At 33.6% G+C, this 17,002-nt stretch overlaps 1 protein-coding gene across 1 annotated transcript; it reads right to left on the reverse strand.

The window, feature by feature from the left end:
* Positions 1-213: 213 nt before the first annotated feature.
* LOC126824774 (ankyrin repeat domain-containing protein 13D) lies at positions 214-16,937 on the reverse strand. The gene is made up of 14 exons (XM_050554153.2): positions 16,716-16,937; positions 11,494-11,629; positions 11,130-11,254; positions 10,389-10,434; positions 10,182-10,235; positions 9,742-9,831; positions 8,810-8,993; positions 8,311-8,377; positions 7,358-7,522; positions 6,850-7,129; positions 5,189-5,347; positions 4,527-4,624; positions 4,031-4,107; positions 214-3,686 (listed from the first exon to the last, which is right to left on the reverse strand). Exons 1-14 carry the CDS (start codon positions 16,809-16,811, stop codon positions 3,461-3,463), a joined length of 1,803 nt encoding a protein of 600 aa, XP_050410110.1. The 5' UTR covers positions 16,812-16,937; the 3' UTR covers positions 214-3,460.
* Positions 16,938-17,002: the final 65 nt, after the last annotated feature.

The raw sequence follows: 17,002 nt of genomic DNA on the forward strand, positions 1-17,002 counted from the left end.
TGTTTATTTTGGGATTTCGGTGGTTACATCAGCCTCACTGTTGGTTTGTTACAATTAAATTTTCAGATTAAAATGAATCATATTAAGGTTCATCAAAGATTTCAATGTGGGCATATAAAAAGGGGTTTGCAAGTGGAAAAAGTAAAAGGTTCTAGGTGATACAACAACTGGTACATCCTCTTTAGTGAAAAAAACCCCCCAAAACAACAAACGTAATTCCTTTCTTTTATTCTGGTTAAAGCGTGATTATTGATACAATTAAATAGATAAGCTTATCTACTTCCCTTATAAAACTGCATGAATAGCCACAGATTTGATTTGATACATGTACAGGTATACAACTATTAAAAATTAAAAGAATATCTATTCACTAAGCCTTAAATAGCCTTATTTCTGATATGTGGAGATTTTGATAACACTACAAAACAATGGATTCTATTTGATTTTGATTACTGAGTTGCTAAAATATTTTAATTGTATAAAAAGCATTACAAATTCTAATTAAACATTAAGGACATCTTGTGTTAAAGAATAGGTAATCAACTATTTTCCAGTTTGTAAATGTCTCCTTATGATAAATTATCATTACAGCCGGTTAAATAAACATCAAATATTTTACACTTTTTACAACAGCTAAAACAGCTTTCATTATGATTAAGATATTATACCGAGAAAGCTAGTAATTATGGTAGGTCTTTAAAAATATACTCTATAACTGAAGGCCCAACATGCCAGAATAACATATATAATACTTTACTCAATCCCCTATTCTCTCACTACACAAGTCATGGCCTGTCAGAATTTACTATTGTCTGTTTATAAAAATAATATTAAACCGGTTATTTTTATGTTCAGATTTGCTGACCATCTGGGCAGTGAGTAAATTAAGCAGAGATATGAAGAACTAATAGGTCTCTGTAACCAGTGGAGGACCTTCATACAGCATACAGCTATACATGCAAGTCCTTTCCTTTGGGCCCATGTCATAATATTATGGATTTGTAAATATTCTACATGTTTTAAAGTGCATTGGATTATAGGGAAGTCCTCATGACATCTGCTCTTACAGGTTCAGTTTCTTACAATGCATCTGGCATATTTGGGCTTACATACTATGCTTATACTATGCTATGCTAGGAATTCAAAGCTCTGTTCTTTCTAGATACAAACATTTAGTTTGTTTCCTTATGATTTTAAAATCCAAATCCAAATATACATGAATCTACCAATCTGCCTTATATTGAGGATTCTTCAGATTCAAAATGGTAACTATTTCCAAGTCATTCTTTTGTGAAATCAAATCTGGATAAGTAAAAATGTTTGTTTGTGACATGGATCTGGAAAGGTAATTTAGATTTGGATTCCTGGCAATTACACACTCCCTCAGTTAAACTAGAGACCCCCCAAAGAAATGTTTGCAATTTTATTGCTAAAGTTATCCAAGAATTTGAGGTGTAAAATTCTGTACAAACCCTGTTGTAAATTGTAAGGAACAAAAATTTGGGATACACAGATATATTAATGTACACCTATCTTTTGAAAAACCATATAGTACCAAACTTTCATCCAATTTTCGAATAATACAATGGTGAGTCAATTGAATTGTAAAGTCCAATGGAAATACAGTCATAAATTCCAACATAAATTTTATATCGCAATCTTACTTTGAATTAGAAATCAGTTTCCTTTTATCCTGTAAAGGGAACATAAAACAATAGAAAATATTTCTGGCATATATGACATATTTTTTATAATTAAGAAAAAGAGAAGACTACAGCCAACTTAAACACAGCATGTAACTTTAAACAATTACCAGTAAAATAGCCCACTGAATAAGAAAGTATCAGAAAAGATACTTGTATATCCACATTTCTACATATAAAAGACTACACCTGATTAACAATTTATTTATTATGTGGTCATGTACCATATACAATGGAGAAACAAGAGGATCTCACATTTGAATAGCTGAGATATTTTGTTATTAGCATATTATATTTTTAAATTCTTTATTTCACTAGCTCAAAATGAGCCTTGGGAGGAAATCATTTTTAGTGTAACACCCCTTGTGGAGATGCAAAACGTCCTGAACCTGTTTTTTAGAAAAAATATGGATTTATAATTATTTAATCATCATGTTTTTTTCCCGAATATAACACTAAGATACATGTTGACCATTACAATTCTAGTCATTTACTGGTAGATATAACACACACTAGATCATACTTGATTGTTGAGATCACTGGTGTACCTAATAATAGCAATGCTGTGTTGATTAGAGACTGATATACTTATGAATGTTCATTGTTGAAGCTGTTTTGTTCATTGGCTGTTTCTTCGGCTACAGTCATAACAAAGCTATCTGTAACAATGACAATGAGAAGTCAACTTTTATAACAATGACAATTAAAAGCGGAGTTTGACACCTGGCAATTCTGCTATGTCCGAAAGACTAAAGCTGAAAATAGTCTACCATATTTTTAGACCTAATAGACCTATTTATCAACTCATACACAAGCTTTAGAACGAAGTTCTAGGATAATCAGGACCAGATTTACCTTCTTGTTGGCCCTAGGCTAAACTCATCACTGACCCGAGTGTACACTTGAAACAAGGTTTTTTTTCTGGCACGCTGCATGACAAATTAAGATTCAGTAGGCCTCTGGGTATAGGAATATATCCTACTATATGCATATTGGTAAATCCAGCCAGGGTGAAAAATTTGCACAGCATTAGTTCAGGAAATACATTTAACATAAATAATATCAACATTATACCTTATATCATTCATATAACTTTCTTAATAACAAAATAACAAACAAACAAAAATAAATTAAGCAATTAACCTTTGGTTAAGAAAAATAATATGGACTTGACATCAACTTAATTTAAGACACCGTTAATAACCTCATAATATTAAAGAATGCAAAATGCTGCCATTCAGTGAAAAAGAACAAATTTGCCAGCATTTTGTTCATCTTCATAACAATTTGCAGAGATTAGTTTATCTTGATATTAACTAAAGACTGTATAAAGCAGGGCTCTCGTTTCTTTCATATTTGCCAGGTATTACTGTCAGAAAATCTGTGGCATTGACAAAACTTCTTCAGCTCAAAACGCAATAAATAAAGTTGCAGGGGTTTTTTTTATGTAAAAACCTGAGAAATTGGTCTGTGTATTGAGGATACAATACACAGTCGAACATTTCTTAAAAATACAACCAACTGTTCAGATCTGGGATATTAATAAAATATGTGAACAAATTTGACTAGTTTGCAGAATGTTGAAACGAGAGTTCTGATATAAAGCAAGATGAGGGCAGGTCTGATATTAACATTGATTATCTCTCTCTATACCTATAAACAGATATATAAAGAGGATTAAATATTATATATATATATAATAATTATAAAAAGTATCACATGACGAGGACATCTCACACACAGAAATATCAGCCATATTATTTCTCTGTAAGCGATAATTTCAAGATCATTTCTAACTCTTCTTCTTCCTCTTTCCTTCGTTTCTCGGCTGCATGAAGCTCATTTTGAGATATCTCTAAAGCAATACGTAGTTGATCTTCATCGGAACGAAATGCTGTAATTGGGGGTTGACCGTTAGTTGTGCGATCAGATATATTTCCAGGTACGCCATTGCTATTGAGAGACAGACTTTCAGCAATAGCCCTGAAATAAAACCAATAAATTTTGATTATTGCCAACTTAAGCGGTATACGAAATAATATATGTATGTTTTAGTTCGAAACAGCTATGTGAATAATTGGACAGCAGAATCCAAACTCAAGTTAGATCATTAAAAATATTAAAAAAAACAGCATGGGGGGAATATCTCTGTCTGATTTGATTTGAAAAAAAAAAAGAAAAAAAGAAGAATTATAAATAAACAGAATTCTTGCTGCTAAAATGAACTAAACATGACAGATCTTCGAACCTAGCTGACCTAAATCTACTCATTATAGATTGTCATGAAATTGCTTGAAATTTATCTTGATTGATCAAAAATGGTTCACCTCTGTAATAATCTATCATCATCTTCTCTAGCTGGTAATGGTGGTTTAGTGTTGGTTAAAGCTTCAAAGAATGTTACCTGAAAACATATCACCAGTCGCATTAATTTCAATATGCATATTGGTTTGTAATCTAACAAAAAAAAACCCAAATAAACCTAAGGATCAATATGTCCCGAGTGGGTTTGATTTTGGTGCCCATCTGACCTACCGTTTCTGAGTTATGCCCATTTATCTAAAAAAATTTGTGATTGCGATAGAGGCTATTGTTTTTAACTGATTTGTTCAAATTTAGTGTGAAGCATAAGGTTCATGAGAGCACTAATCGTATCGATAATCAGTGTTCCGTGACCTTTCATGCCAGAGTAAGGTCCCCTTAGTTAACCCCTATTTTATTCAACATTCCAGCATAGAGAGAAAAACTATTTTAAATTATAACTTAAATTATAACACAATTTCAGTTTTTGGCTAATGACTGTATTATTAAAATATACCATACCTGATCTTCCTCTGTTCCATTTTCTATGAGACTTTGTTGTATAGCAAACTGTAATAGCTCATCATCTTCGTCACGTAATCGTTCATGATGACCATCACCTATAATAGTCAATATCATACAAGTCACTATTTTCACTAAGGACAAAATACTAACATGTTATTTCCATTTTCTATTGTCAAAATATGCTAGGGAGAGAATACCGACAGATCATGTAATTTCAACTCTAACATTCAGTATTCAATGTCAATAATTCACTACCATATTATTAGAAAGGAAATTGATCTTACTGTCTTATGAACTTAAAACATTGGCAGGCAATATTTACACATACAGTAATTTTTATTCTATACTGTTCTATGTTCAATACCAGTAAGGGAGATTTTGACTAGAGTTTCCATTTATGCTTCTCTAAATATAAACTATTTTAACCTGTTAAGCGTGACGTTTTTAAAATGTGACCTCCCTTGATTAATAAAAGGCTTTGATCCTAGATGGAAATCTGGGATGGAGTGAAATGAAAGATGGCTGTTTTTAATTAGCCCTTCTTCTTGTCATAAACAATCCTATCCATTCTGTGGCCTATACACCCCAATACCACAGTAGTTGTCAGTTCATAATTATCACACAACTACTGCGGGCCCCTTTCAGCAATATTTTATTACCTAATCTTCCATACCCTGGTGGCACTTCAAAACACTGTTCACTAATATCACAACTAATATTCTCATCCCGTATACAAGTCACATGTTCTACAGGCTGTTCTGACGCATATATATTACCAAATGTTATTCTTGCATTTAATACATGAAATAATGGAATCTCTGTAAAATAAAATAAAATTTTATTTTATACATCAACCATGCATCAAACTCTGTTTAGTTCATTTGTAATTGGGATATATTTTTGAAAATTGAACTGTTCAAGATCCATCCAATTCTTATCCCTCATTATTTAGGATGGTAAACATCCACCAAACTCAATGTACAGTACCTTCTTTGTGCTATTGTTAGAGAAATGGTAAAATTCCTAAAGGAGTTGATTAATTTTATATTAAAGAGAAATGAAATGAAATGTTTTGCTCCGACTGGGCTAATGAAGAAGGGCATACACCATTCAGTAGGCTATGAGGGAAATTGTGCCAGTACAATAGCACTAAGGCCTACCCTATTTCGAATTCCAACTGTCAAATGTTCATTTACGTGCATGCCAATGTATTACATGGGGCTTGTTCTATGTCAGGCCCTCAGTCCTGCAGAACTGACATGGGGGGAGCCGTGCCGAAAAAACCTGAGGAACTTTCTTGGCCAACACTTTGAGTAAACCTGAGACCTGGTTAGGAGCCAGTTGTCCTGAAGAGTCCATTAGAATCTTAGTCAAAAGTTCCAACAAAATAAGGAATTGTCACTACAGACCCGGGAAAGTACAGCGCAGTGGATGCTTACGGCTGGCCCCCGGATCCATTCACTTGATTTGATATTTGTTTGTTTGGTGCAATGTCTATTTTACGTGTAGTGCGGTCCTCCTGCACTTACTATTAGCGACTTTTCCTGGCCAGGCTTGGATCACTGACAAGGGGGAACTTGGCTGAAAACTCCTGAAGAAGTTTCTATGACTACACTGGGATCCAACCTAAAATGTCCTGAATAGTGAACCATCGCCATACTCACAGAACCACTGTAGATCTCTTTTGGACAACAGCTTTCAAGAAGGTAAACCAATTATCAATGTTTTTTTTCACCAATAAAGATAGATTAATGGTGATAGATGATAAAAGATCGAAAACCAACGCAACAGTTTTTAAGTGACATGGAATAAATTGTGTAATCTAAACATACGGCTCTTTTTTCTTTGGAATATTGGAATAGGCGAAAATGGGTCTAAAAGCACACGTATATAAAGTGATAATAATTCAATTTTTAAAAAAAACTATATTAATTTCTAATTAATTATGTTTGGTGAAATAAGTAAACATCCCAAACTGAAAGACAGTCGTTTACGCATGCTTTGTCCATTCTACACATTTCTTTATTATAGTGTCGTTTTTGTAACAGCCATCATTAATTACTTCTGTATTGTCTTGTAGGATATGTTTTTCTTTGTTCATCACAAATGGCACCCGAATAGATGACTGTTGTCATAAAGCGTTCATTGTGTCTTAAATCTTAGATAATATTTTCACAGCAAGATAACAATGTCAATACTGATTGAAATAGATCAATATTGAATTCTAATTCGTGTTTTTAATTTCCGATATTACGGATAATATTGAGTTAGAGGTTTGGTCCTTTAATCCATGGAAAGAGTAAATAAAGAGATTGTTTACCAATTTTAACAGGAAACCCTGCTGGAAGTTGTAACGTTATAAAATCTTTCAGTTTTTTAAAGTGAGCATTGCTGGCAGCCATTAGATCTATAATAGGTACAACTTGCTCTTGTAAAGACAGAGGGAATGTTTCACACAGAGATAGGGTGGCTTTAAATTTCTGTGTTTTTGTAGAGAGTTCCATTGGTCGACCTATATCACGATCCTCCAATGAGATATGTTTATTAAAATATTCTTCCGGTGTTATAGAAGAAGGGTTGTAGGAAACGCTGGTAATATCCTGAAGATAGAAAATAACATTCCATCAAAAAAAGAAAACATCATGTGAATTATGAGAGGAGTGGATGCAAAGTTGTCACACAATATTTCGGCTACATTCTAGGTTGTAGTCACATAGTTCATAATGAAATCGTTTTAACTGCCATAACATTGTGTACTGAATGATAAAGAAGAACTTTCGAAATGCAAGGTCAGTAAGAAGAGACAATTCTTAGCATTAATGACTTACACCAACACCATTTGATGTGGACTGAGTCTTAGTATGTTCTTCTGCTACTCCCAAGAAAGACTCTAATGGTGTTTTGTTGTTTCGTTTTGATTTATCTTTATCCTGTTGTGTTAAATGTTCTGTTCTAGTTTTTGTCACTAATTCTACACTACTTGCACTAAAAACCTATAAATGTAAAAAAAATATATAATTACCAGAAACTTATAACATCCTTTAACATATAGGTGTGACATCATCCTTATTTCAAATAATGGTACAGGCATTGTGCCAATCATAAATTATTTATATAAGACGGTTTAGGTGATGATTTCATAGAAATGTACATGTGTTTTTGTGTAATCTGTATTTCAAGTGGGGGTTTGGGTGGTCTAGTCGTTTAACACGTGTGCGTGAAATCAGAAGGTCTGTCATTGAGTCAAGTGGCATGGTTTTGATTCCTCACTTGTACGTGACAAGGCGTAGGGTCGTCTGTCCAACCTCTTGGGTTTTCTCCGGGTCATCCGGTTTCCACGACTACACGCAAGCAAATTATTGAAATAAAAATTGAAACATGTGTTAGTCCCAAAATGACCTGGTTTGTACTGAGTAGGCGTTAAACCTCATTCCTCTCTCTCTCTCTGTATTGTAAGTTGTTGGAATGAAATTTAAACTGTTAACTTTAATGTCCTACTTTTCTGCAACGACTGGACTAACGAAGATGTTCATACGCCATGTAGTGTGCTATGACAGAATTATTTCTGTCCCATCCAAATGACTAGGCACTGTCTTTGTCAGGCCCCCTGTCCTGCACTTTAATTAGTTTATAGGTCTTGATTATTGATTATCTAATTTTAATATTGAATCTTGAAAGAATTAAAACTATCAAGTCATACTTTTATGAATAAATACAGATTTGAATCTAATAAAATTGTAAGCATATCCTTATCATTGTGAGGGCAAATGTAATTTCTTACCTTGCATTCATATGTGTTGACAGTTTCGGTTTTATCACTTCTCCACCCCCATATACCTGCTTTATTTCTAACAAAAATTGTATAGGCTATATAAATATAGGATTCAAATATCAAGAAAAAATATACATAAATAAATGATGCAGTAAAATGATAGTCATTTCTAAAATATATCCGACAAGGAAAGAAAATGACTTTAACGCACATTTCTATTTATCATTAGTTGCTGTCCATATACCATAAATATCAAAGCTATGTAAATTCTTGGATTATTCTCTGCCAACTTCTCGTCAACAAAATACTCAGGCCATACTGCCACCAACATGTGGTAGTTTTAATTTTTACATATTCAATGTATGAGGGAGAATTTAACACAGAAGGCGACATTTCCATATACTTTTCTTGGAATTACACCTTCAGTGTGATCTCTTCTTGTATAGAGACCTTGCTGGTTCAGGCGATCCCAATGATGAAACAGCAATGCACGGACTATAAATCTTACCTTTCAAATGATATTTTATCAGTATCTATATAAGTTGTTACGAGAGGGGAGGTTAAACGTGCTGCAACGGCTTCTTCTGATGGTTGCATCACTGCTACATCTGGTGGAGATGGTGAGATTTGTAACATTTGTGTATAAACTTCGTGTTTATCATGATCTATTTCCATAACAGTTGCTGAATTTACTGGAACAATAATTAGTACAATTTTAATTTTCATAATTGGGGTTCAGGAGCTTAAGTTCTTTTTTGATCAACATGTATTACTCAAATTTCATTTTTATTAGCATCCAAGGTAATTAAATGTGGTATCAAGATTTTCCTTTAAGACATTAACCAAGTGCAAAAAATATGTTGCCTCTATTGTATTGGAAGTCCAAATATGGTTTAATTTGATTTAGTATTTATAAAGATCTGATTAATTAAAAATTTCACAACCTTTGACATCCTCTGCAAAATGAATATATTGAAAAATTCATACAAATTACTTTATTCTGAGCGAGGATATCACTGTTGGTAGTTTTGACAAGATATGGCATAGATTGTTTATTATTGTAATAGTACTGGTTATTCGACACTTAGCCACGCTTCACCATTTTTAAATTAAATCATTAAATGACCACAGCTTTCTAATTAAGTTAATTAAGGGATTGTCATGTTAATAAATGTTTAAATAATAGTTTATGTAACATTTGAAGCCAAAATAAAGACCTTCAATAAGCAGATTTAGCTCTTACATAATGCATCTCGAAAATAATATAGATCATAATATTTAGCTTATTGATCAAAACATTTCACAATGTGACTCAACATATAAGTGTATTGATTTTATTGGCATCTGCAATATCTGTTGAATAAGCCACGTCTTGTGATTTGGTTGCGTTAATTAATTTCAAGTTTTACAATACTGTATAAATAACACAGCTATGTATACCTGTTCCTTTAAAAATATAACTTCGACTCCCTCTTTGCCAGTTCATGTTGTCAAAACCTAATAAAGTTGTATCAATTCTTACACACGATCCTATTTAAAATATAGATATTAAAAATAAAAGAATTAGTTGAACAGTAAAATAAAATACAAGAATTAGTTCAGTAAAATTAGATATTGTGCTTTGTTTGTCAAATTTCCTCATACATACGTATGAATTTTAGGACATAAGCTTGTGAGACAGATCCATCCTATAAAGATTACTCGTTTGTGGTTTTACTCTTCTGAGTTTTTTCCAACACAATACTTGGGTTATTCTAAAACTATCAAAGTCTTTTTTTTTGTTTTCATATATGGATAAGTAGGGAGAATTTTGCCAAGACAGTGACATTTCTGCTCAGATAAACACAAATAGTAAATATAATGTGTATAGGCCTACTTACCACATTTCCATACTCTATATGTATCACTAGGACACATCCTGGAAATCAACGGAACTGAAATAGTAAAAAATACAATATTGTCTTTTATATAAAGTTACCTATTAAAATATCTACTACGGAATTAGCCAAGTGGATATATATCAAATCAAATTATTCGACAAGGAATCAATTTAGCATCAAAATATATGTAATTTATATAATGCTCACCCCAACTTGTAAATTCCCATTTCATTTCTACATAGAAATCTGGTGTCTGAAAAAAAAAATGACAGATTAAAAAACATGTGGCACATGTCAATTTCTTTGTAGCTTTCTTTGTTCTGTGATTGGTTAAATATATTGATGCCCCCTGCTTCAAGTATCCATTAAATACTGGCACATTTATCTTTTTATAAAGCTTTGAGCAATCAAACTGCTCATCACTCACTTAACTTGAACATCTACCTCAAGTTTTGACATTATACCTCAACTTGAAGTAGAGTTACTGTGTTTCAAAAAGTGGGATGAAAAGACAGAGAGAGAGAGAGAAGTGGGGTTAAACATCCACTTGATACAAACTATGTCATTTCTGGACCAACATATGGTTCAATTTTATTTCAAAAATTCCCTTGTACGTAGGGGTCTTTAGCAGTGGGAGAAAACCGGTGAGCTTGGACAGGCGACCCTATTACTTGTTGCCTACCAACTGGGAATCAAAACCAAGCCACTTGACTCAATGATAGACCTTCTGATCTAAAGCGCACATGTTACACCATCGGCCACCAAGGCAGACAAACCTATTCTCCAAAAGGCTGGGGACAACTAATAACTACCATTTTCCCCTAGAGTAGATATCATTAGTCAGATAAATTTATTTTATAACCATATGGCTCTACTGCCAACATGGTCACATGCATTATTGTGCATGTAGACCTTTAGGTAATTGATTGATAATAGGGTAATAAATACCTCTTTTAGTTTTTGCAATAATTCTGGTACACTGGCTGTACGTTTGTTGTAACGTTGATAATCTCTATACTGTAAAACTAACTGAACCAATTCAGGATCCCCAGTACTGACAGTTTCATGAAGAACTTAAAAGAGAAATTCAAATTTACAGTGACAATCATTAGGCTACTTGGTAAAATATCATGGTTTAAATGTTCATGTAGGGTACCATATGTTTACAGAGCTTCTCCATGTTTTAGTTAAAATTAGTTCTGGTAATATCTTAAAAATTTCACCAAGTCTGTTATACACACATTTATCTACTGTATACATTTCATAAACCTGATTTATTTCATGTCGTGATTGCCCCATAATCTAAGCTCACCTGACCAAAATTTTGAATTCTCAACATTGGCATTTGCTCCATTTCTTAATAAAACTCTCACACTTTCTAAATGACCTAGAGTTACTGCTAGCAGCAATGGTGTTCTTCCTCGAGCATCAACTGCCTCTAGATCATGCTGAAATAATTAAATAAATAATCTAAAGATAAATTATATATTAAATCAACATAATAGTTGCCCATCAGTGATAAAATCAAAGCTACTTGTACATGTAAAAGATTGAAATATTTTGTATATGTGCAAACTAATATTTCAAGAGGGATCCATCAATTGATCTGCCTTAAAATTCATTAAAATTATTTCTTTTCAATCTGACGGAATTATATCAAAAAGGAAACCAGGATATCTAACATTGTGGACTGAAGGAAAGATGTGAGTGACAAAAAAATACACCCATTATAAATTGTGGACATATCACAAAATGAAGGATAATATGTTTCCACAAAATTCTACAGAACAAAATTGGTAGGTACAAACAAGATAAGAGCAATATATAATTTACTATGGTAAGGTTGGTAGAAATAAACACACTTAAAAATTGATAGCCAATGCCATTCCTTTTTCCAAACGAGATGAGAAAGAAAGGAAGGGAGACCATCTTCATAAAAATTGAATATGTAAAAGAACTGTAACTATGTCAATTATATAAATACAGTCTTAAAATTAAAAACATATCAGTATGATTATAAAAACAAACAGTGAGTCATTCAAATCTTTCTGATTATTACATGTATATGGGACCATTGAATGACACTTCCTGATGATTCATCACTATCAGATAGCTAGGGCATTAAGATATATTTATTTGTTGTTAATGAGGTCATCTATTGCAAACAACAGTTGTGAAAATAAACTTGTGTGGCTAAAAGTATATTACATAATTAATACCCTAACACTGATAAATAACACCATTGCTATTTCAGATAAATTTTAAATATCTCTATTTTGGATTAGCAGTAAATATTAATATAGGACTGATACAGGTAACATTTTTTGGAATGATTTGTAGCTTTAAAGTATCATCTATAACTAATAAGATAAGATAAAACTACTTTTTCTGGCAGTCAACATTACATAACTAGAGTAAACCAGCGGCTGCCAGGCAGGATACGCCAACATTTTCGAGAGATGGATCGAGAACAAGCTAAAAAGAAAGTGATTTTTCGTACAATCAGGGGCCATAATTCAGGAAGTTACGGTCCAATATGCACGAATATCGAAAGGAACCGAGATCTTTGGGTTATAAACTTATATTTCAAGTTTCAACAAAATCGGATTAAAATTGTGACCTGTATAGGGTCCACAACCTTGATATACCATATTTTTACGCTATTTGAGAACGAACGGCGGCCATTTTGTCTGTCAGTTTTGGGTTGATTTTCACGAAATTCGAACTTAGTTGTCCATAGGGTGTAACGGTGATATAATAATACGTTTTTTTAAATTGGATAACCAGCGGCTGCCAGGCAGGATACGCCCATATTTTGGAGAGATGGATAGCGAACAAGCTAAAAAGAAAGTGATTTTTCCTACAATCAAGGGCCATAATTCAGGAAATTACAATTCGATATGCGCAAATATCGAAAGGATCCAAGATCTTTGTGTTATAAACTTACATTTCAAGTTTCAACAAAATCGGATAAAAATTGTGACCTCTATAGGGTCCACAACCTTGATATACCATATTTTTTTACGCTATTTGAGAACGAACTGCAGCCGTCCTTAGGGTGTAACGGTGATATAATAATACGTTTTTTTAAATCGAATAAAAATTATGACCTCTATAGAGTCTACAAGCTAAAAACGTGATTTTTCGTACAATCAAGGGACATAATTCAGGAAGTTACAGTCCGATATGCACGAATATTGAAAGGAACCGAGACCTTTTGGTTATAAACTTACATTTCAAGTTTCAACAAAATCTGATAAAAATTGTGACCTCTATAGCGTCCACAACCTTGATATACCATATTTTAACGCTATTTGAGAACGAACGGCGGCCATTTTGTCTGTCAATTTTGGGCCGATTTTCCCGAAATTCGAACTCTGCCATCCTTAGGGTGTAACGGTGATATAATAATACGTTTTTTTAAATCGAATAAAAATAATGACCTCTATAGGGTCCACAAGCTAAAAATGCGATTTTTCGTACAATCAGGGGCCATAATTCAGGAAGTTACGGTCCGATATTTGCGAATATCGAAAGGAACCGAGATCTTTGGGTTATAAACTTACATTTCAAGTTTCAAGAAAATCGGATAAAAATTGTGACCTCTATAGGGTCCACAACCTTGATATACCATGTTTTTACGCTATTTGAGAACGAATGGCGGACATTTTGTCTGTCAATTTTGGGCCGATTTTCACGAAATTCGAACTCAGTAATCCTTAGGGTGTAACGGTGATATAACAATACGTTTTTTTAAATCAGATAAAAATTACGACCATTATAGGGTCCACAAGCTAAAAACGTGATTTTTCGTACAATCAGGGGCCATAATTCAGGAAGTTACGGTCCGATATGTGCGAATATCGAAAGGAACCAAGATCTTTGGGTTATAAATTAACATTTAAAGTTTCAACAAAATCGGATAAAAATTGTGACCTCTATAGGGTCCACAAGCTAAAAACGTGATTTTTCGTACAAACAGGGGCCATAATCCATGAAGTTTCGATCCGATACATGCCAATATCGAAAGCAGCCGAGATCTTTGGGCGATAAACCTATATTTCAAGTTTCGGCAAAATCGGATAAGAATTGTGACCTGTAGAGTGTCCACAAACAAATTGTGGACGAAAGGACAGACGTCGTCCAGATATACGGACGTCCGGACGGACAGGGGCGACGACAATATACGTCCACATGAAAATGTGGGCGTATAAAAAATCTAAAAGTTCTGTGGTTACCAAATCTGTTTCTAAACTTAAACTCCAAAAATTGAATTTATGTGTTCTTAATATAAGATCAATTCAATTAATGAAAAATATACAGATCTAACAAAAACAGAATATTTGACCAGTAAAGACCGCGACATCGCTCTGTTGACTGAAACTTGGCTGAACAATAAGATTTCTGGAACTGTTAGAAGTGAATTAATGTCCCTTGGTTTCCACCTCAAATCTGTCCCTAGACCTGGAAGAGGTGGGGGAATAGGAATTTTACACAAACCAGAATACTCTGTATCACACACAAACAAATTTGGATCATTTTGAGAACATTGAAACTACTGTGCAATCTAAAAGCTTAATTTATCATATCGTTGTAATCTACGGACCACCAATATACAACAAGTCTGCAAGAAAACTTCACACTTTTTCTCTGATTTTACTGACTATTTTGGGTCCCTTGTTCTAAAGAGTGGTAAACTCATCATATGCAGAGATTTTAATTTTCATGTTGATAATCTAAATGATTCTGCTTCTATCAAATTTAAGGATACCATAGACACTTGGGCTCACTTAACATGTTAATCAACGAACCCACTCAAAAGGTCATACACTAGACCTAGTATTAACTAGAAAGGAAGAATTAAGTATTCTCAATATTCAAATTTTTGATTCATGCCTAAGTGACCATTAAGCCAGTTTACCATTCGAGAATATTCCACATGATTTAACCAAAAGATTTGTCAAACCACACAATGCTGAAATGCTTTCAAAACACATTGCAGAAAGTCAACCCCAGTCGTCTCTTGAAATGTTATCATGTGATGCACTTATTATTACTTATTAATTTATACAACAGTCAATTAAAGCATATATACCAATTGTAACACCCCAGAAAAGAACCGAGCTGTAATTGTGAAGCCCCAATATCCATGGTATGATGGCTCCATCTGGGATGCTAGAAGGATCAGGTGTAAGGCCGAAATTGGATGGACCAGAACTAAACTTGGAATACACAAACAAACAGATATATGCCTCCTTCAATCAACAATCTACTAATTCAATAGACTGACACTGTATAAACATAATCTACCTTCCACGTCCTGTGATTGAAAAGACAACAAATAACAGATATGAAGTTTAGTCTTGGACAAAGACTATATTGAAACAGTTCTTACTCTTACCAACATGTAAGAGAACTTCCACTTCACAATTTGTACAATTTTGCCACGTATGGAGTATTATTTTTATTAATTAACTAGCAGGATACCCGGCTTCGCTCGGGGGTCATAACGCCACCTGGCCTATATTACTCCCCGGTCCGAGCTACCCCTATACCCCAAATTTCAGACTCGGGGCAGACCTAGTGTAGCCGCCAACCCCGAACAGACAGACAGACAGACAAACGACAGTCACAAATATATATATAGATAGATATAACCAAAGTCATTTGATAAAACAATAATAAAAAAAATTGTCTGACTTGTTCTTTTGTTGAGTGCAAAAGTAAAATTGCGTTTTGTAATTGATGTAGCGAGTACCTTTGGCCTAGCTACGAGAACGTAGCTAAAAACGTTGCGATATACTGATGTGTTTGTTTTTAGCTACGATTGGATGCCTTTAGTTCAATGTGGCAAACTCAATTTCTTTATTAATGCATGTAGTAACATCTTTAAAATGATTAATTAAACTTACAGAGGCCAAATATTCGCGTTTAAATTAATGAAGCGTTGTTTTTGTCTGACATTCACCGCCATCGAAATCCATTCATAGTTACAGTGCTTTAGATTGCCCTTTTGATTGGCTGTTTTAAAAGCCTTACATTTAGCCCCGCCTTCATGATGACAGCAAATCGGTTTAAAAAGATGGCGGTCTTAGTAACGGCTTAACGCCTCGATTTTAAAAACGACAATTTGTACCCGATTCAGGTAGGATTATATGCTCAATTGTAGTTGGGTGTGGCAGAAATATTATAAATAACAATAATCAATCGTTGTTTTGATTAAAAATATTGTCAATTTTGTTTACAAATGCCGAGTGCGAATCGTACCGCATGTGCAACGTTGATGTTAATAGCACCAACTCTTTATCTCGAAACGCGGCGGGTTGAGAGATGAGATTTGTTATCTACCTTTGGCCTAGTTCCGACCTGACCTTAATATAAATGTAGGTACCGTATATATGTAAGTATCCAAGCTTGTTGAAGGAACTGTCATTTCTAATCAAAAACAATCTAATTACAATGCTACCGTCAATAAAAAATAAGCCTATCATACATTTATCAATTAATGTTCATAATCATAATTACGGTACACACCACATTTTTATGGATTTCTCTTTCTAAATCTTCATATTCATTATGCCAAACTCGCCAATGAATGGGATATTCCTCCACTAATGTCTTGGCTGACATCTTTATTCACAGACTGACATCAGGCATAACTAGGAAATCAAAATACATAAAATTGACAAAGATGACACCCAATCTCACGAAATCTCTACTTGCTTCGCAGCAATGGAGACTCCACTTTCAAATGGAAAAGCGTAACCAGCAAAATATTTATTATGGAAAAGACCCGCAGCTGATTTTTGACGTTGTTTATA

Source organism: Patella vulgata, chromosome 6 (genome assembly GCF_932274485.2).
Source record: "Patella vulgata chromosome 6, xgPatVulg1.2, whole genome shotgun sequence".
NCBI classification, from domain to species: Eukaryota; Metazoa; Mollusca; class Gastropoda; family Patellidae; genus Patella; species Patella vulgata.

Coding starts and splice junctions, on each gene's coding strand:
- LOC126824774 (XM_050554153.2), bottom strand. CDS start 16,811: ATGTCAGCCAAGACATTAGTGGAGGAATATCCCATTCATTGGCGAGTT. Junction 11,630..16,715: donor GAGAAATCCATAAAAATGTG/GTGTGTACCGTA, acceptor TAATTATTTCAG/CATGATCTAGAGGCAGTTGA. Junction 7,130..7,357: donor CCACATCAAATGGTGTTGGT/GTAAGTCATTAA, acceptor TTCTATCTTCAG/GATATTACCAGCGTTTCCTA.